This window comes from Haliotis rufescens, unplaced genomic scaffold, assembly GCF_023055435.1.
Source record: "Haliotis rufescens isolate VD_foot unplaced genomic scaffold, xgHalRufe1.0.p SCAF_3, whole genome shotgun sequence".
Lineage (NCBI taxonomy): Eukaryota > Metazoa > Mollusca > Gastropoda > Lepetellida > Haliotidae > Haliotis > Haliotis rufescens.
The window spans coordinates 52613458-52636595 of NW_025964001.1; the positions used below are offsets into that span (position 1 = coordinate 52613458).

Below are 23138 nucleotides of genomic sequence, written 5' to 3' on the forward strand. Positions count from 1 at the left end.
TTTCACAATTGCTGATTCAAGGATAGGCCAGTGGTCCAAAGGTCTCATAGTCATGTCCCTTAGCATCATAGTCATAGGTTTAAGTCTATGATGGTCTGTCTGCACCATATTACACATTTCACCAAAGTGGTACTGTCTAAGACCTGCATCACATCAGGCTTTCCTCAAGCAATAAGCAGACTCTTTTGACATACATAATTGAAAACCCAACTCACTATTTTGATAAGTGATTAGTTGCCTGATAACTCAGTGATACCTGGCTCACAATTCATCTCTATTTCTCACAAACAGTCGATGATGATGTCACTTTTCAGAACTATTGTCATTCATCATCTTAGTCAAAGTCCTCATCACGCTCAAAAGAAAGTCTGAATGTAGCAGGACATGGAGTTATCCACCTTATCAGCTCTTTGGTCATGTGGACAAGGTGTCCGTCCTTGGGTCAGAATGCCTGTGGTTCGAATCCCATCCCTGAAATTGGAAATTTTATGGCTACTGCATTAGCGCCCAACTATGTGGCCAGGGACGTGCCTTCGGTTTGTTGGGGAGTAGCAGAGCGTGGAGTCATCCCATAGATGACACTCTTACCTTGTTAGCTTGCTGACATGGTTAACTTCTCTGGTCATGTAGACAAAGCATCTGACCTGGCATCAGAAGGTCCGTGGGTGTAAATCCTATCATTGGAATTGAAAATTTTTTGGCCTCTACTTGTACGTAGACTTTCTAGAAATGTTACACTTCAGCCACAAGCATAGAGGGTCTGTCAGGTGAACACTGAGTGAACTAGGAGTGCCCAATTAATATTTGTTTTGAGCCAATCAGATGTCAGCTTTCATAAGCTATTCAGCTATTTCTTTACCACTATCTGTCCCCATTTGGAAGTCTGCACAAAACAGAAACGGTCCCTCCATTGTACATCCTTTTTGAACTATGCATAAAATAACTCAGTAAAGGTGTTATTTTTCTCCATTTGGAACTGCCTGTTTACATTCATTTTTGAGATACAGAAATTCAGATATGCTGCTCTGAATGCTGATAAATTTAGAATCCTCAACACTGATTGGCATGTTCACCTGATGTGTCTTCCTATTGAGAGGCATCAAATCTTGACTGATTGAGGTATCAAATTGGATTAAAAGATCTGATTTTAATGAGATTGTACTTCAACATGTGTTAGGCTTAAAAAAATGAAAGAATTGGTTCTCAGGCAATGTTTTTTGAAAATATAGTGTGGGCTGGTGGTGTCTTTTTTTTGGGGGGGGGGGTTCAAACTAGTATGTAACTATATAAACAGTTGTGTAACCAAATAAAAAGTTGTGTTCAATCAACCTGGGAAAGGGCCTCCGTACATAAATGTATTCCTTGATGAGTAAGACACTGGAATACAGTATTTGACTACTGTTGGATTTGGAATATTTAAGTATTTTAAGTTTTTTTTAAAAATATGGAAATAACAAGGAAACCCGCTGCAGACTTTGTGATGAAGCTGGCGGTGCCTGAGAACCAAGATTATTATTTTTTTTTAGCCTTACATCTGGTACATTATTCCACTTTGTGATAATGTTTCTAATTTCAGATATTAATGCTGAAAAATGATAATGTTTTTTTTATATTTGATTTGAAAGCATTTATAATCTGCACATGATTATTTTTCAGTTGATTTTCCTTTGTTCATAATTCAACATGTTTTGACATTTTTGACATTTCTTCCTATCTGCACTTGACAGGAGTCTTTAGGAATAGATCACTCTTATCAGATGTATTGGGGTGATCGTTATGACCCTGATGGTAACAAAGAGGTAACCAATCAACATTGAGTATGATGTTCAGCCAGTCAGCACTTAGTGTAATGTGCATGTTCAACCAATCAGCACTCAGTATGCTGTGCATGTTAACCAATCAGCACTTTGTATGCTGTGCATGTTTGACTAATAAGAGCCTTGAAAAAGATCATTGTACATAGAATCACTTGAATGTATTTCAAATGTTTAAGGAAAAGCACTGAACTTCATTTGCTATGATAATGTGACTTTGGCTTAAAGATTTTAATTTGATCAAATCAGCAATTTATATTCTAAGAACAATTTTACAATTTTGGCTAAAATCCTCTTTAGAAATGAACTGCTAATACAAACTTACCTACAGAATAAATTGATGTCAAATTGTCTCCACCCTTCACCATCCTAAGTTTTTGGGTAATTACTTGGTTTACAGGTCCATTGATAATTAATTTCTCAAATGTAAATAGAATGGAACAATAATTTTACAAAATAATTATGATTGGTCAATCAGAGGTTTCAAACCACAGTAACCACCTCTGATTGAAACAGCTGTACATTTTGTTCCAAATTCAACGAAGTGTAGAAAAATCTAGTCAAAATTGCTTTACATCGCATACAGAAAAAGTTGCTCAAATGTTAAGGACAGACTCCCCTTTGAGTACCGGTATATGTTAACAAATGTCACTGATCAAGCAGCTTCCAAAGTCATGAAATTATGATACCTACACTTCCGTATCATGATGGTCATATACTACTCAAAAGAAGTAAAGGACTTCCTAATTCTTTCTTATTACTACAGTTAATCTCGTGGCATGACAGATTAACTATAAAAATAAGGAAGAAATGGGTGGTCCTTAACTTCTTTTGAGTAGTATACATACACCTGTAAAAAAGTAAAGCACCATCTCTTCTCGATGTCTATTTGGCTAATATATATATCGTACATTGGTCTCATTCTTATAAATGTCTAATATACCATCGGTTCCTGCTGAAGTTTGGTACATATGATTATACAAAGACGCAGAGGAAACAAAAAAGATAGGAGTCAAATAATTTTCTCCCTTTTGGACAGTTACAATTAGAAAATCTATTTCAGAATCTATGTGTACGATAAAGTACATCTGAGGGTTTTTGTGATATTTAAAACCCACATCCCCGGGTTTTAAATATCATAATAGGCCGAAGGGAAGTTGTATGTTTCAAACTTTCCATGAACCTTAGGAAACAGGCATAAAATATCTTTTGCTGGCGTACGTTACTTGAAAAAGACATTCTTCAAAGAATAGAGATTTATCAGCGCCTGTGTACCCTACTGGTACACTCACTGGGCTAAAGATATAAAGGTTGCGAGTTCAATCCTCAGGAATATAAAGAAAAAATTTGTCATTTGATTTTACATTTTATTACATTGTGTTAAAATGCAAAACAAAATTTCTTGCGAGAAACATTCATATGTTACAATCTAAACCTTAGTTGTATTACTAATATCCCTTGGATATTATATATAATCCTCAGGCTATCATTACATCCCTGTTTATGAGATCTAACTTGACTCGAGAACAGTAGGGAGATGTCACTGGAGGTTCATAAATTACAGTTTGAGTATGTCGTTTGTAAACAGAAAATTTTGCAAGATATGTTTAACAAAAGATGGCTACTTAATGTGGAAATATTTTGTATTTGGTGCTTTTATCCAGGTTCATAGTTTGAAAACCAAGTTAAAAATAAACTTTTTCATTTCACCATTATCATACGTTTAAAAGCTCAATAAAAAATCATTTCACTTTGATAAGAATTTTGATGACAAATCCTTTTTATACATAAACTGTAAACCAGGTAATATCTCACCTCTTGTTTCATCCTGGCAAACAAGACATCACTGTAATCATTGCAATGTAAGATGATCTTACATCGCTTGATCATTCCCTGTTGTATCCCTAGGTCCTATAAACCCAGGTCATATAGTCCTACAGACAGTGCATAGAGTCAAGCCAGGTCACATAGTCCTACAGACAGTGCATAGAGTCAAGCCAGGTCATATAGTCCTACAGACAGTGCATAGAGTCAAGCCAGTGCCTATAGTCAAGCCAGTTCCTAGAGTCAAGCCAGTTCCTATAGTCAAGCCAGTTCCTAGAGTCAAGCCAGTTCCTATAGTCAAGCCAGTTCCTATAGTCAAGGAAGCTATTTCCTAGAAAGAAGCCATCCTCATAACCCTAGTTCCTGACCGTAAATAGTCACTGAATAATAGTATCAACAAATTGTATCATTGTAATGAATATTCTGTATGAAACATATATACCTGTTCCAACAAATATTAAATAATGAATGAAAACAAATAAATATGACTACATGGGAATAGGTAGGAGGTGACTTCATGTGTCGTACCAGTATAAGGTAGAAATACTTTGGGTGTATCTTGGAAAATAAAAGTTCTTCAGTGCTGAAATTCAACGAAGGCTGTCTCTTGATAAATTATTAATTTAAAAAGAAATGTAAAACAATATGTCACAAAATGAAAATCTGAATATTGTAACTTCATCAGATTGAGAAAATAGTATTTTGAATGTGTCTTGAAGCATGTTGTTTGGTGAAGCATTTGCACAGTGTTTGGTATTGGTATATCACAGTTACATTGTCAAGTAATAGACTGCACCAGACACGGCTGCCATATTCTCTCAGATATAAGGACTGAACATTTGATATTCTGGGCGGGGGCCTGAGAATGTTTTAAAAAAAACTAATTTGTTCCAGAGGTTTTCAGAAGAAAATTTTGGCCTCACGTAATTAATACAACAAAAAAGTTGTTTAATAGGCATGCTGTATGTCCTGAAAAAAATTGTCAAAATATGTCACAAAAACTTAACTTCTCCTTTCATCAAAATAAAATGTAAATCTTGATAATGTGACAGAAGACGTTTTTCTGTCTCTAACAAAAAAAACCACCAAGGATATTAAATGTCAGTCCTTAATCACAAGGGGACTTAGCTCATGTCAGAGAATTAAACACTTAACATGGATTTCAACCATAGTTTGTTATGTTTGGCATGTGGAAGTATGATGGTCCAGGAGGGTTAATATGTTTATGCACAGATAAACATCTATGTACATCTTTGGTTCATGATGGAACAGTGGGCTTATATCTGAGTTTGAACACACGTTAGGCTTACCTGTGAAACTATGGTAGCAGGTGTAACGCCATCACACTGTCCTCACTCACTGATGTCATTGTGGTATATGGATTATTTGATGAACTGAAAGGTTGGAGTGATAAGAAGTGTTCTTCTACGGAACAGTAGCCATCTTCCCATGGCAAGAGAGTATAAAAGACTATAAAAGACCAGTTTCACCCTTGCCGAAGAAGGCTGGAATTATGGAGTTTTATTTTTGCTTGAATAACGAGTCTATGCATAGTCCAATCAGAATTGCGTAACAAAATCGACATCCAGTTCGTAAACTGCTGTGCAGATTTTGGTCGATTGCAGGAATTGCAAAACATGTGTACCGTCAACTTAGCGTCAACAGATATTTTCCAAAATTTTTCATGTGTTTAATCAAGGTGCTCACATGATTTGATGTACTTCGTGAAGTAGGACCCGTTTTATTACAATATAGATCTTGATTATCAATCAGATCATCTTCAATGTGTGCCACCATTTTATGAGAAGCAAATGCAAGTGATATGAGAGATGGAATCTGATTGGTCAATAGGAGGGACATAAAAGTGACATAACTCGTAAAAGCCACTGCTGGCGCTACAATTGAGCCCAGAAACTTCATCCTAGTTCGACAAGGGTAGAAACTGGACTTTCCAGTCAGTTAACTCCCTTGCCTCGGTAAAGATAAGCAGTATCATATACTGGAATTCCTGATCAGAGTTGCACCAAGGACAAGTGAATGTCCCTTGGATCTAAAATTGAGTTCAACTTTTTTATTACAATGACACCATTTCTTGAATTGTGTCAGTTTGTAAGTTGTAAGTGCTAATTTACAGTTTTATGAGCTTAAATCTTAAACCAGACAATAGGTCCTGGTAGATATCATGTCACATTTAAATACCTTGAGTCATTAACAATCATTTCAAGAATTATAATTACTTCATATGCTTGGTACTCAACATTTTATTTGAGAATACATGTTGAATAATGACAGACTCTTGAATTTTCCCATAATGCTTTTAACCTCCCAGAATTCCAAGGGTAAATCAGATAATGATAACAAGGAGGCTTCAGAGGAGGGAAAGAAATCAGAGAAAGGGAGAGACAATGCCAAAGGGAAAAAAGACAAGGAAGATGAAAAGAATAAAGATGGAAAAAAGGATGATGATAAAAAAAAAGATGGAAAAAAAGATGAGAAAGGCAAAGATCAGAAAAAGGACGAAACAAAAGATGATGGCAAGAAAGGCAATGACAAGAAAGGCAATGACAAGAAAGGCAATGACAAGAAAGGCAATGAGACAACCGAACAGGGGAAAGGTGATGCAGGAAAACGCAGCAAGGACGAAGAATCATCTGCGACCAAAGAAAATTCCAAGAGCAAGAACAAGGCAATGAGATGCTGTTAATTGACCTTGGATGTTTTTCGTTCAGCTTTGCTTTGTAGTACTAGCCAGCTTGATTTGGACTTTTCTTTTGCATATTTTTATTTGCTAGTCAAGTTGATATATAATTATATTGTATTAGTATTGTGTGTTGTGGTCATTCAGCACTTCCTTGTAGTGATATTTATCAAGTAGCATATTTGACCAATTTGGTTCAACATACTGACCTTATTGTGTTTAACATATTCACTAACACTAGATCTCACTACAGTGAAACTTTCTTAGTTCAGAAACCTGTTTACTAGTCAGTTGCTTTTAGGAATGTCTACATATGCAGGGTTTTAAGGTACACAAAATATTGCGTTCTATATGCTTAAGAATTGGAACTCGATGCAAACACTTTTCACTGAGATTCCCATTTCATCAATTTTAGTCAGTGTAGCATGGCCATGAAGTTTACCGTCTATGTCCTCGTTTTTTCTGATATAGTATTACATGATTATCTCCCCTTTGATTCTGACAAACTAGTTTCAAACATGTATGGGCCCTTTTGGCCTGCAATAAACTCATGTGTCAATATTTTTCTCACAATAAGCTATAGAAGAGCCTAAAGAGTTTAGTCTAAAGTCTGTGGGTCCTGATGGCAGCGTGGCAATGGTTCCTTGTTTGAAACAAAGTGATTGAGTTTTTGTGCCTGCAGCGTCTAAAGTCTGTGGGTCCTGATGGCAGCGTGGCAATGTTTCCTTGTTTGAAACAAGGTGATTGAGTTTTTGTGCCTGCAGCGTCTAAAGTCTGTGGGTCCTGATGGCAGCGTGGCAATGTTTCCTTGTTTGAAACAAGGTGATTGAGTTTTTGTGCCTGCAGCATCTAAAGTCTGTGGGTCCTGCGATAGCAGCGTGGCAATGTTTCCTTGTTTGAAACAAGATGATTGAGTTTTTGTGCCTGCAGCATCTAAAGTCTGTGGGTCCTGATGGCAGCGTGGCAATGTTTCCTTGTTTGAAACAAGGTGATTGAGTTTTTGTGCCTGCAGCATCTAAAGTCTGTGGGTCCCATCAGCGTGGCAATGTTTCCTTGTTTGAAACAAGGTGATTCAGTGACTATAAAATGTCAACACTAGAAAATAATCTTGATTACCTGCCGATACAGATTCTGGACACAAATGACCAATCAGTGATGACACCAGGTGTTCGAGATAAGCTTCAGGAAGAGCTTGAGCAACATGTTTTCTTAAGTCATTTCTGAACAGTGCTTAGAAATAAAATATGTATTCAGGGATTGGGGCAAGCTTAGGGGTGGGTCTGGATCATAAGAAACAAGGAATAGAATTTGAACAAGCCTGATATACCAACATATGAAATGTTTCCTTGATCTTGACTATGCCCCTACATATTCATCGATTAAATATACGGCTTATATTATCAGATACAAACATGCAGTCCCATCTGACTTAAGAATGTAATATTTACGTTATGTTTTTACCTGCTCTTCAAATTGGATTTAGTGGTACACTGTGCCATGACAAAAAAAAGAGGATATTTTGCTTGTTGAATTTATCCTGATGGGTAGGGATTAGTATTTCATTAGTGCACCAGGCTGTGAACAGCCTCTAAAATAAAAGTTAATGCAAAAAATTCATGTGAACATGATGAAACAGTGTTCATCATAATTATTATTATATATTGAACACATTTCTTTTGTGGTTCAGGTATGTCTGTGAAACAAACAAAACTTTGTTTATCTATTGGTCATGACAAATGTCAGAATATCTTTATCCCTTAAAGATGCCAGGATTCGCTGTATCTCAATTTTAAGCAACAAACAAACGACCAAACAAATAATGGATAACGCCCAAGCACTGTATATCATAGCACAAGGCCCGTGAAGATCCGGGGTAGAATAGGTCTTCAACTACACATGCTTGCCGTAAAAGGCGACTATGCTTGTCGTAAAAGGCGACTAACGGGATCGGGTGGTCAGGCTCACTGACTTGGTTGATGCATGTCATCGGTCCCAATTGCTTAGATCGATGTGCATGATATTAATCACTGGATTGTCTGGTCCAGACTCGATTATTTACAGACCGCCGTCATATAGATGGAATATTGCTGAGTGCGGCGTTAAACAACAAACCAACAACAACAACAACAATTTTGGTGATCTGAATTTTTTAACATGGAGTACTGTAAAACATGGCATTTGTTTCAAACTTAGTGTTTGCATGTTTTTTGTGGGGGTATTTTACATGTAGTAGTGAGTGCTTTGCAAATGTTGGAATGATTTGATACTTGCTTCATTGACTGTGGCATGTATTGTTTAGTTTTATTGATTATCAAATAAATAATTTTTATTCACTTTCATTTGTTATTAGAATTTTGTGATTAACATATGTAACTGTTTCGTCCATTGCTTGTTACCATGTGTTATGGAAACTAAAAACGTTGTTTTGTCTTAGTTAATTATTCTATAGCTTCAATATTTGTTCCCATTTCAGGACTTTGCTTGGATACTGATATTTTATAAATAGATATTTGCTATCCTAACATCTTATTTCAAGCCTTTTTAAGATTGATTTTATAACATGTTTTTTTTTTTAACACTGACAACCCTAGTTCCAAGGAGTGGATTTGAACTTAGAAATATAGTTCAGAAGTGCTCACATAACAAATCCTTAATGTAAATGTAGTTATCTCCCTTAGACCAGTTAGGCCTTTCTTTGAGGCATTCTCATATGTTGTTTTTTGCATCTTCAAGTCTTTTTATATAAAATATTAGTTATTACAGGAGACAGGTCTTAGTGTAGGCTTCATGTAATATTAGTTGATTATGTAGGTGTAGTTGCTTTTATGCAAAAAACACACAGTGAATGATTTCCCTATATACCTCTATAGTGAAGTGTGAATTTGGCCCAATTGTTTACAGGTGCACCTGGTGGAAAAAACTGCACACATACCGTCTTCTTTCTATATTTTGTCAGTTAGATGAAATAACAAAGATTATAGAAATACATATCTAAGGAAAAGTTAAATATTCTTGATACCGACCAGCACACATCCTTGAGCAGGTGTATAGTATTATGACTGATTTCATCACTATACGAGTTCAATATATGGCTTTCTACTTCCGAAATACACAGATCAGCTTTGCATTTGTGCTTTATTTTTCAATATTTGTTTTATATTATAAGCTAACCATCAAAATAATCAGTTTGATCTAAAATTGCATGACTTCAATTCAGTTTAGAATTTGAATCAGTAGCACAAGACTGTTCTGATACAGTTGTAATATATATGACCTTGACCTCTGGTGTTCCAGGCTGACATGACCCCTTTGGAGGCTGATTCCAAACAACTTTTCAAGGTTGCCAAGGAGATGGGTAAACAATATTTCTGTATATTTTCCCACCAAATGTCTCTCAGGTAATTAGATCTGAGAATAAACGTACTGAAAGAAACTCTGTCCAGGCAATGTAGTTTACGTTAAGAGAACTGTTTTCATTCTTTTCTTTCATGTATTATTATTTATGAGCTGAGTCAGGTTATTCTCACGACATTGTCTTACATCCAATACTTTTGGTGCCGTGTGGTGCCAAGGTCATGTAGAATCTTTTCCCAAATTTTCTCTCTGTACAAGCATCAGTTAAAGTCAACAAATTATTTAACTTAAAATCTCAATTTTTTAACCTGGTCTATTCTCATGGTCTGTAAGTTGTTGTAACTTGTACCAAATCCTTTTCACTTTATGTGAATAAAATATAACATCAAATCAGATCTGAGACACAAAATATGATGGCACAATAGCCTGATGTTTTATACTTACACTGTCTTTTCAGGCCAGATTTGGGCCCACTTGCACAAAACGATCTTAGCGCTAAGACTACCGTAAGCCTATGTTAATGTATGGGAGTAAAGATCATCTTAGCGCTAAGATCGCTTTGTGCAAGTGGGCCTTGATAACCAGTAAAATTGTTCAATGAGTGTACATGTTGCATATGATTGGCAGGTACTGCTTCTCTAAAAGTATACTAAGTACCTAAGTAAAATGCCTTACTGATGTCAAATTTGGGTATCCAATTCATAGAGTATTGACATAAAACCTGCAATAAAGAAGATTTTCTTGTTAGTGCATATTGTGAACTTCATTTGGCATGTCTGTTCCTGAAGATAAGAGGTTGACTGATAAATTCAGGGCCTCACATTTGTAATATGCATGGCAACATATTTCACTATTCACAGTTCTTTCTCCAGGAAGCTGAGAGCTTAGCAATCAACCCTTGTATGGTCCTCATACAAAAGCGATGCTGCAAAACATTTCAAATGTTCTTACTTCTGTATAATGTGTACTTGTTCAATTACAAATGGATGACATATTTCTTGAACTCGGTTCTTTGAAGGTGCAATCTCAGTTTGGCAAATCTTTGCCTGTTTTCACAGTTTTATTTCATATGAGATAACAACACCCTGATTTTAACATTATCTTGCACTGTGCAAATATATATATGTAAACTTATTAAACTTACAGGGCAGTCTCAATATTTTCTTTGCGTAAAAATGTTCTGAAGAATAAATCACATACAGCATTTGTCACTACACATTATAAAGCTCTTGCAGCTCAAGTATGACAAAAAACCAGTCTAGATGATCGTCATTGTCATACCTGATATAATCCTTACACTTCTGTGAAAAACATATTGCTGGGTTTTTTGTTTTGTTTTTAAATTTGTTATCATGCTTTCTTGTCACTAAAATGGAAAAATATAATTTCCCTCAGGATGATAAAGTGTTATCTTATGTCATGACTGACAGTTCACATCAATGAATTAAATATTTAATTATTTAAAACGAAGGTGTTTACTTCCAAATTGGACCAGTGAAGATCCGGGGTAGAATAGGTCTTCAGCAACCAATTCTTGCCGTAAAAAGCGACTATGCTTGTCATAAAGGGCGACTCAGGTGGTCAGGGTCGCTGACTTGGTTGATGCATGTCATCGATCCCAATTGCGTGGATGGATGCTCATGATGTCAATCACTGGATTGTCTGGTCCAGACTCGATTATTTACATACTGCAGTCATATAGCTTGAATATTGCTGAGTGTGGCGTAAAACAACAAACAAACCAACCAACTTCCAAATTGACTGTTAGAATAACATGATCTTGCTATTCTTAAAAACAATTCCCACTTTGTAAATCTACAGGCGAGTCCGAAAATCTTCTTTAATGTCACTTAACACCATTCCTAATGGAGGTCTTATGTCTTATGCACATAGAATGACACCCAACTGTGTTTCAGCTGCTCCCGAGGACATTCTGATCAAGACGCTGGTCAAGAAATCCCCCAGCTACAGACAGCAGGTCAAGCGAAAGTTTCAGGAGATGTATGACCTGGTCAGTACAGTCTGGGGTCATTGCAGGGGTCAAGGCTGGACCAGTGGTCTGTGCAGAGTTTGTCCCTTAGCTGCCAGGATATGCTGAACGGACAAAATTAATTCACTCTGGACAGATAATCTGTTGCCTCATTTGCCATAGGTTATTCTCTAAATATAAACACAACTGGATCAGTAATACTGGAATATAAGTTTGTTATGAGGATTCACCAAAGCAAGAACATTCTTGAACAATCATATCCATCAAATAAATCAAGCATTTATTTGTTACATTTGATGATTACCATTTTGAAACTGAATACATAATGCCTGGAAAGACTCCGCCCAATTTGATTAATTGTTTGCCAGATATTTTCTTCCATGGTGATGAATAGTGGTGAACACCATTATTTTGCCTTTAACCCCCAATGGAATCTGTTTTGACAGATAATTAGGACAGATTATTCTCTGGCATTGACATTTTATATTGAGCCTAATCATAAAGTTGGCACCATTGAAATAAAATTTGAATAATTAGGGAAAGGTTGATGATTATTCTGATGAAAAAGAAATCAATTCTTATGGCTTAACAAACAGAAGCCATGGTCTGAGAACACCTGGTGTCATCACTGATTTTCTGTTATCCATTCATGTAATATTCACCACTATTTTGCCTTATACACCCAAAAGAATCTGTATTGGCAGATAATCAAGACTGGTTATTGTCTGTCATTGATGTTGTATATATACAGTACATCAGGGGATCTGATGGTCAGTATTTCCATGTTGTTCACAGGATTTGGGCAAGGAGTTAAAACAAGGCCTGGGTTCTGACTGGCATCTTCTGATTGATGAACTACTGGTTGACCCTACTGAGGGGGACGCGGGGGAACTACACACCGCTCTAGAGGTAAACCCACATTTAACATTTTAGATTCCTGCATTCGGATTGGTGCATCAGAGGTGTTTAATCTACGTTAGACCATGATTTTGCTGATGACTGCATTATATAGCTGCAAAATATAGTATTTATTCAGTAGCACTTCTTTAAACATTTTAGACATTTTCAACTACTGATATTATTCTTTAGCAAAATAACATGCTGTTGCTACATTACCGTATTCGATGTAATAAGCGCCCCACTCTAATAAGCACCCACGGCGATATTTGCTAATATATTGGCTAGTGAACAATTCCAATTCCTTCTGATTGATCAATGTACACAAGACTTATTTATTTGTGTATAACGCGCCGCGATATAACTGGAATACTGTTAAAAGCGGCGTTAAACCAAACTCACTCAATTATTTGTGTATAATACACACTCGTGTGTTATATTCACCCTTAATTATGGGCAAATAAATTCTAGAAAAGTATATCTGTCGTGTATAATACGTACAGACTTTTCATTTGGTATCATTTCAGGCTGTCAGCATAAACCACAAAATTTCAACTTTTATTCTAATAAGAGCCCCCTATTTCTAATTTTGAGAGCGAACTGGGCGCTTATTACGTCGAATACGGTATTTACAGGAAGTGTGCCAATATACTTTAGGCTGAATCACTGACAAACAAATACTTACATAGTGTATTGTAAAATTGAGTAACTTCAATACAGCTTGACTCTAGCATTTCAATATCATGTACTGTGATGTCATGTGAGGTGATTTATCCAGGATTCCAAACTAAGTCCCCTTGGCAGGTACCGCCTCTGTGGTCTAGAGGTAGAGCATCCGCCCGGAGAGCGTAAGGTCCGGGGTTCGATCCCCGGCTGCGTCATACCTAAAGACGTTAAAAGATGGTACTTGTTGTTACCCTGTCTGGCGCTTCTAAAACAAGGACTGGTCAGCTCAGAGTCAGTATACTGTGTCTGAGTGGGGTATTCATGTTAAACTGTGGCATGGTATCTCAGTGAGCTAGCACTATAAATCGGCATCAGTCCGGACTAGTGCAAGCAGCCACACACACACGTGCATGCACGTCGCAATATAAGTGCAATGATCTTGGACGTGAAGTTGAACCCAATTTCACCTCACCTCACCTTGGCAGGTAATCTGGGAAAAATAGCTATTTTGCTCAAACTGGTGAGTGATATACACGTTACCTGCACAAAGGCATACTTTTGGTTATTACAGTATAACAGGAATTGGGAAATTCGTAATTCCAATTTGGGAATATTTACTGACACTTGCTGCAGACCTGGGGCCGAATATTGGCCTCTGAGGAGGTCTAGATGAATCTCTCCATGTCTACTGCATCACAACATATAGACTAGACCCATCTATAGATCTTTATTACATCATAATAACGTTGTGTACATGAGAACAACAGATTACAGAGGTCACTTCATTTCTCTCAAGATGTCAGTTATAGCCAAAGACTTCATGTTTGTTTTGTCATTGTGTCATGGGAAAATGGACATATACCTTGTTTGTTTTCATTATAGATGTTTTGAACATAAATTTGATACATGTAATTTTTTCGAATACAAGAACTTATGCTATTAGTATCAAATTAAATTTACAAGTATCGAATATACATTTGAACCTGTACATTGAATAGGAGTGCAAACACTGATAAATGGTAGAAACAAAAATAACTTGAATGGAGGAAAGATGAAATACAAGAATGTTTGTTTATTAAAATTAGTCAGAGGGCTGCTTCAATTTCCACATCCACCTAGGAAAATGGAAATATTTCTAAAATTTGTAATTACTTCCACATTTGTGAAAATTTGTGTAAAAAAATAATAGAAAAAGCCAAAACATATTTCGATGTACTATTCTGAAAGGACTTTTTTTAAAAGAAAATAAATGTGTTTTGTGAAACATGGAGATTTTATCATATTTCGGGTTAATTTAAGAGGTTTCGGAATGCTCTCACTGGATTAAGTTGGATAATTGTATTGTTTTCAAGATGGAAAGTATGGAAGTTTATAACACAGATGTTACACTGACAGTTTGAAATTTGAAATTTTAAATTTTAAACTTCACAGTAAACCTAATTATGTAATCAACCAATTAGTGTTTAGGGAAGTAACATCTTCAACTCACTTTGTGTACTTTCTGTGTACTTTGTACTTTTGAAATCTTGTTTTTGGACAACTCCGGTTTACATGAAACTGTTTGTCTGTAAATAGGTGGGTTCATTTGTACTCTAATGAACATGAAGCTCCCCCCATTCATATTGAAGATAAATGTCATTTCTTAATCGAATGTAACTTTTATGATGATTTACGTTTTGATCTTTTACAAGAAGCTATTGCTATTAACAGAGATTTTTTAAATTTAGGCAGCTCAGACAAATTGATTTATATTATGCTAGAGGAATCACTGCATCACATTTTAGCTAAATGTCTATATTATATGTTTAAAAGAAGTCAAACTATATAAGTTAATTATCATTATTTATTATTATAATTTTTATTGTTATTATAAAAAAGTAAAACACCACTTTTATTTTTATGAGAATGGTATATTTATTTATTTATTTATTTATCTATCTATCTATCTATCTATCTATCTATCTATCTATCTATCTATCTATCTATCTATCTATCTATCTATCTATCTATCTATCTATCTATCTATCTATCTATCTATCTATAACCCAACATTTCCCAAATATGAAAAGTTTAGAGTCTTTTTACGCCCATTGTCACATTTGGCAAATTTCAGTGTGATATTTGTCTATGATTTTATGACATTTCATTCAGTGAAGTAATCAATATTTCATCTTTATTGTTTCAGAAGAAGAATATTCCGACAGTTGTGGAAATCCTTTGTTCAAACCAGGCTAGTTTGGCACAGATTAAAGATGCTTACCGGAAAGGTATACATACAGTCAAACTGAATGTCACGTCTTCCTTCACGCTTTGCAATGATCATCTGTTTTATACTGGTACAAATTCTAGAATCTAAATAAAGAACTTCAGGATTAGGTTGAATTATCAATGATATCATATATCATAAACATAAAGAATCTGATTGGCAGGGATTGATATCTTGGAATATCTCCATGTATTATTTTTGTATGTCTGTGTCTGTTAATTTTGAAGGCACTGGTTTTATTTTCCTCCAAAATGGGCTTGAATTATCAGTAGAACCAAACTAGAGCGTTATAAGATAATGATATATTCAATGGGTATGTTATTTCTGTAGGCCAAATCTAGTCAAGGTAGACACAATTTTATTGATAACAACTTCTTTAATACTGTAAAAAGCGATGTTTCGGTATAGATCCTTATACCGTTGTCAAGCAAGACTGAATGAGGGACATAGTACAGACTATGTATAGTAGGTGGAGCATTAACAGTAGGGGATTAACAGTAACCACAATTGCATACATGAGTGGGATAACATGGGTAGGAGGTTGACAACAAAGGGATAAATACATGTACTGTCACAACACAATGGAAGCCAATGGGACATGAAGCCAATTAAACAGGTGTTTAAATCTAGTGTTTTCTCGGTAAAGAAATGAAATTGTTGTGTTTCAAGTAAAAAAATTGAAGGTCATTCTCATGTAGGCCGACCTTTGGATTCTTGTAATAATGTTTTCAGTCTACTTTGAATAATCTGTACTTAGGAATGTCAGCAATGTAAGGATGGCCCTTTTGCTACCAGTAGGGCAGGACATGCTTACCTGTATGGTGAACACATGGTGCCATCACTCATTTTCTGTGATTCCTTCATATAATTTTCACTGCTATTTTGCCAATGGAATCTGTTTGGCAGATAATCAAGGCTGACTGTTCTCTGATGTTGACATGTTGTATTAACACCATAAATAGACCAGTGAAGATCCGGGGTGGAATTGGTCTTCAGCAACCCATGCTCGCTGTAAAAGTCAACTATGCTTGTCGTAAGAGACAACTAACGGTATCGGGTGGTCAGGCTCGCTGACTTGGTTGATGCATGTCATTGTATCCCAATGGCGTGGATCGATGCTCATGATGTCAATCACTGAATTGTCTGGTCCAGACTCGATTATTTACAGACGGCCATCATATGGCTGGAATATTGCTGAGTGCGGCGTAGAACAACAAGCAAAACAAAAACAACAATAAATAAGTGTAGAAAGAAAATATGAAAACTTAGAAAATCTAATCTTAACTTGTACAAATGTTATGTTTGTCTTGAAATGATCCCCTGAGTGGATTCCAGATTAGAATTTGTCCACCCAGTTTTTGCTTGTGATTAGTGGACGAAATGGATGGGATAGCCACTCTTGGTGACATGGGAGATTGTAGGTCGTCATGCCCTGATAGGGTGAGATGCTGATCATGCTATCAATCATTGGTTTGCTCTGGTCCAGAAGTTGCCGACATATAGGTGGAATACTGCTTACTGCGGAACTAAAACAAACACTCATATACATAAATGCTGATGCAACAAATGTATCATTTAGGGCCTCAATCATCAGTAAATAAAAGAATATCATAATATAAAAATAAATATAATATTTAACTGTAACTGCATAGAAAAACTACCCAACTCAGTTCCTGGAACCCCATTAGATAATTAATGTCCCCAAGACTCTGTTGTTTGTCAAAGGGTGACTATGTGACTTGGTTGAGTGCATGTCATTGAACCCTGATGACATGGGAGGTTTGCTCCTGTTATTTTGTCTGGCCCATAATTGATTGTTGACTGCAGCATTATACAAACAAACAAACAAACAATGAAATCATGTTATACACAAATGTATCTCAGAGTTTGCTGTGAGCCTGGAGAGCGATGTTGCTGACAAGACGAAGGAGCCTGTGCAGTTGCTGCTGATGACTCTACTCAAGGTAAAATCACAATCTTACCTGACATGTGATGTCATTGATGGGGAGGGGGAAAATAGTTGTTGTTTTCTTAATTTAATGACTTTTTCAGAGCTAGAGATAAGCAGACAATTTGCGTAAAATACTCCCCCAAAATATTCAAAACCGAATTACTTTCAATTCACTTGCGTACAGAAACGCATGCATTAAATGAAAAGCTTAAATGTTTAAAATCAGCACGCGTAAATACCCAATGAAGCTTTTTCAGCATGCGTACAAAGGAGCTAACTTCTGAAACACAATTACGAGCTAATTTGCTTTCAGAGTCAAGCCTATATATTTAGAACAGTTATATACATCTAAAACATTATTTCACTTTGTTTAAATCTTAAAATGTTCACTAATTTTGGGAAAAACCAATAGAGTGATGAATAGATAAGTGAAAAAGATATTGGTTACCCAATGAAAACTGTAATAAGCCAATTAAAATAGAAACCCTAGAGTAAAAACTCAATTGCTCAAAATGTTATCTGGAGCTCTGCTTTTGAAATTTTGAATAGCCTCTTGTTTGTGCGTGATACAAGGTTTACTTCTGAATTGTCAAACTTGATTTTTATCTTGAAGTGCAAACAATATGTTGTCGGCAGATGACTGAAACTGATTAGTCTCTAACGTTGAAATTTTATATCAACACCAAAAATATATTTAAGTGTAGGAGGAAAATTTGAAAACTTGGAAAATCTATTCTTTATAAAGGTAGTAGCATCTGTACAAACCGCAATATGTGACTCGACAGGAAAAAAGGGAATACGATAGTTTTTAAGATGTAATAAGAAGTCAAAATGTGGTTTTTACCCATAATGTCCCTTGTTTGATGGTGGGTGATGTTTGTTGCATGGTTTGATCTGTTTGCTGTGGGAGCCATGTAGCCACACCCAGAATGTTGCCACTGTGTTCCAGGAGGGGAGAGATGAGTCGACTGAGATCGATGACAAGAGGGTGGAGAAGGATGCCACTGTCTTGCATGAGGTGGGTGGATCAAACACAACAGCAATAACACAACATGAGAATAATCACAGCAGCAATAATAAAGAAGACACAAGTTATAACAACTTCTATATTATACTATTACAGAGAAGTTTCAGCATAGATCCTGATGACTGTAATCAGTCTTGTTCAGTCATACTTGACAGATTTCAGGATCTTAACTGAAATGTTGGTATAACAGTATAATAAAGACGTTCTTGTTCATAAATTGTGTCTACTTTGTCATCTGTCAATGTCTAAGAAATGCCTATCAAACAAATCAATAGCATCATACAAGAAGAGTATAAACAGGAATAACACAAGACGATTACCAACAATAATAACAACACAAGACGAATAACGGCAATAACACAAGACGATTACCAACAATAATAACACCACAAGAAGAATAAAAGCAATAACACATGACGATTACCAACAATAATTAAACAACACAAGACAATTACCAACAATAATAACAACACAAGACGATTACCAACAATAATAACAACGCAAGAAGAATAACACCAATAACACAAGACGATTACCAACAATAACAACACAAGATGATTACCAACAATAATAACAACACAAGATGTTTACCAACAATAATAACAACACAATATGATTACCAACAATAATAACAGCACAAGATGTTTACCAACAATAATAAAAACATAATATGATTACCAACAATAATAACAGCACAAGATGTTTACCAACAATAATAACAACACAAGACGATTACCAACAATAATAACAACACAAGAAGAATAACAGCAATAACACAAGACGATTACCAACAATAATAACAACACAAGACGATTGCCAACAATAATAACAACACAAGGAGAATAACAGCAATAACACAACACAAGAAGAATTACAGCAATAACACAACACAAGAAGAATGACAGCAATAACACAACACAAGAAGAATTACAGCAATAACACAACACAAGAAGAATAACAGCAATAACACAAGTATAACATTTGTTTGTTTGTTTGTTGTTTAACAACACACTCAGCAATATTCAAGCTATATGACGGCGGTCTGTAAATAATTGAGTCTTGGTCAGACAATCCAGTGATAGATATCATGAGCATCGATTTACTCATTGATCTACGCAATTGACATGCATCAACCAAGTCAGTGAGCCTGACCACCCGATCCTGTTAGTCACCTCTTGTGATAAGCACGGGTTGCTGAAACCTATTCTACCCCGGATCTTCACGGGTCAGAAGAATAACAACAGCAATAACTTAACTTTGACTACTACAACTACAACTACTACTACTACTACTACTACCTCATAACAACACAACACAACAGTAGCATCATAACTACAATACAACAGCATTACTACACAGTAAAAGAACAGTACAGCAACAATTATGTAAACAAATCCTGCATACTTGATGCAATTTTTCTTCAAAATATGGTGATCAGTTTATAGATTTGCCTGTCACTTTTAGCCAGTTTATGAAAAATATATTCCATAACAGTAAACAATCATGTTTAAGTGACCTTTTATCTAAAAACTGACATTGACATTTTGATGTTTATTCTCTCTTGCTTGCTGGTGATTTTAATTACAGGATATGAGGGTCCTGTAAAGTAATGAAATGGTGTATTGTGCTGTACTGCACTGTACTGTAAGATTTGATAATTACTTCAATGGCAGGTCCTTCATATTTATTGTCAAGAATTTGGTGAAATAAATATTATTGTGCATCCATTGGGATGCAATATATACTTGTGGGCATCCATTCTATATGTATGTGTGTACTGGATGCTCATCTGTGTCATGTAGAACCCTGCCACCATATTAAGGCTTAAATTCACTTAACCCCCAAAATTGATACAGTAATGCACAAGACACACTGCAGTAATATATATTTGTTAATTTTGATTTTAAGGACATACTTTAATTTACATCTTTAATCTCCTGCCTTCAGGTATTTATGAGATAAAAATCTGTACAACATGGAATCAAATGGGCCTGGCCTTCATGATTCTCAACCAATCTTCTTCCCCTTCAGTTCGGTGATGGTCGATGGAGCAACAAGAGTGGCAAGTTCCTCACTCTCCTCGAGGAGAAAAGTCTCGCACACATCAAAGCAGTTCTCAAAATGTTTAAATCGGTGAGTCTCCATTTTAACTTAGGCAACACTTTTTTAATTTCCATTTACAGATTTGACTGATCAGGGCCAAAATATAGCAATAAGGATTGTTTGTTCATGTGGTAAATGTGAAGCCGTCCATATTATTTAGTGTGTTTTTCATGCTCAGCTTCTGAGGGTGAAGGTGGCCAGAGGGAAGAACCAAAACGTAAAACATTCAGCTTTTGGTTGAGAATACAACTGAAGGGTAGTCTGCATGAATGGTTCTCAGTAAAATGCTTTGACCTCAAATACTCAAAACTAGTGATCACATGTGCTTTCTTGTGCTTTATTCAAAGTGCAATGGTGGCTGTATCCATGTTGAGAGCTTAAAGGGCAGACATAACAAAGAAATAGGCAGAATATCCTATCTTTGAATATCCTAGTGAAATACAGCCCCACTGGTGGCACCCATCACAAACACATGCAAAGGCAATTCAATTGTTTACCTGAAAAGATACAGCCCCATGTTATCAAATGTGAAATTTGCTGAATCTATTACCAGAGCAGGATGACATGTATTCAAGATGGAGATGGGTGGATATAATAAAACATTTTGAGTGTTTTTTACTGGGACGGTAATTTAGGACCAGTGAAAAACACCAAAACACATCTGCTGGGTTAATTACTATTAAAAATAATGATCCTCCTCAACATTTTTCCAAATACACAATAACTCACCCAAACAACAATTTGCCAATTTAAAAAATAGAAATATTGAGCTACTTAAATATTTTTTGTATATGTGACCTCTCCAAGCTGGGTTTTTTTCAGATAAGAATATGTGATTAAAACCATCAATCCCTTCCATATTCGTTAGAAATCTCTACTAAAAGCAGAGTCAATTGTACCATTCCGGCTATATCATGAGCATGTGTTTATGAACCACTATCAAATAGTAATGACACCAGGTGTTCACAAATAGGTGGTCCTGCCCCACTGGTAGCACCCATCACAAACACATGCAAAGGCAATTCAATTGTTTACCTGAAAAATACATGGGAACATATGGTACAAATCAAAATAGGAATTGCTGCCATTAAATACAGAACATGTAGATTTAGCATACCTGATCTTTTCAGGTTAACTAACATTGTTATTTAGTTAGAATTTGCCATTGTACATATGGTCATTATTTTTTCATAATGTGTATTGTTGCTAAAAACAGCTCTGATGAATTTCTTTAGAAAATATTCTTAGATTTCAGGTAAATATTTAGGTACATGACATTTCAGGAGATTAGTGAACTCACCACAGGAATCTGGGCTAACAATGCCATTTGGCTAAGTCGGGAATGACATATAGAGCAAAAGACCAAAACAAATTCTCAGTTTGTTTCATTCATTTATCAGATCCCATAAATGGTAATTGCAGAAGACGAAATAATTCATTTGCTAAATTAGTTTTCAGTGCTGTAGCTATTCCTAGCAACCTTTTCCCATGTGTGGCAACCAAATAGAGAAATTGAAGATGAGAGGTATTTTGGAGTAATATCCATCTTATCTTGGCTCTGTGCCTTTTGTAACAAAGGTCTTTTTTTAGCAGGATGATTTGATTCCATTTTCCCAGAACCTCATAATCTATGGATTTACCTTCATGAAAGTCTTGGAGTTCCACTGAAAAGTAATAAGCTGTTTTCGTAGATTGTGTTTGTCAGAGGAAAATCTTGGATGTTGGAATTTTAGCTCACCTGAGCTATTAATTTAAAAAAGGTTATGGCAGGGGTCTCGTTTTATAAAGACATGGTAGCGCTGCGACTATCGTAACTCCCAAACTTGAACATTGACTTATGACAGTCGTTACTAAGTGCTCAGTCCCTTTGTGAAATAGTACCCAGTAGGACTGGGATGGGTAACTCGGGTACTCAGGTCAGGTGGGTACTGAGAAGGACCCAGGTACCCACAGAACTACCCGGACCCGTGTTTGGTCATGTGATATATTGTTTAATGACAAAAATGATCTTGAACTATATGGTTATACTATTAGTAACTAATTTCTTTCTGACTATGCACCCAGACTTTTATATGTTTGAATAAAGGTAAAGGGTAGGGTCGGGTAATAGGTGGATGGATACCCGGTGTAAGGTGCCAAAATCTACCCCGGGTAGATTCTGGAAAGCCCCAAAATCTACCCGGGTATACTTTGAAGGGGGGGTATACTTTCAGACTTTACACCGGGTAGTAAATTTGGAATCGTCCCAGCCCCAGTACCCAGTGCTATGACTGTCGTAAGTCTATGGTAAAGTATGGGACTTACTGTCATCTTAGTGCTAAGATCACTTTGTGGAATAGTACCCAGGTGGATTGTCTGTTGTCTGGCGTCCATCTGTCCATAGTAGACTTCATTTTGTGGCACCTGGACTTCATGATCCCAGCTGTGATAGTGTCTAAAAGGATCCCACGGGTCATGTTTTAAAGATACTGCAAAGATATCTATATAGAGAATGTCATTTTTGCCAGTACTCTTTCAGTTACCTATCCATCATCATGGAACTTGATAT

The 23138-nt window shown here is 36.0% G+C and overlaps 1 protein-coding gene across 3 annotated transcripts in view; it reads left to right on the forward strand.

Moving 5' to 3' along the window:
• The window catches only part of LOC124141953, a 150657-nt gene that overhangs the window by 37554 nt on the left and 89965 nt on the right, over window positions 1-23138 (forward strand). Inside the window, exons 8-16 of one of the 3 annotated variants that reach the window (XM_046510148.2) lie at window positions 1728-1799; window positions 5968-6324; window positions 9631-9691; window positions 11607-11701; window positions 12476-12589; window positions 15429-15510; window positions 17394-17473; window positions 18410-18478; window positions 20519-20620. In XM_046510148.2, coding sequence (XP_046366104.2) covers window positions 1728-1799; window positions 5968-6324; window positions 9631-9691; window positions 11607-11701; window positions 12476-12589; window positions 15429-15510; window positions 17394-17473; window positions 18410-18478; window positions 20519-20620 — 1032 coding nt within the window. The remainder of the gene's footprint in view (window positions 1-1727; window positions 1800-5967; window positions 6325-9630; window positions 9692-11606; window positions 11702-12475; window positions 12590-15428; window positions 15511-17393; window positions 17474-18409; window positions 18479-20518; window positions 20621-23138) is intronic. The other 2 variants (XM_046510149.2, XM_046510150.2) reach the window with 2 other exon arrangements.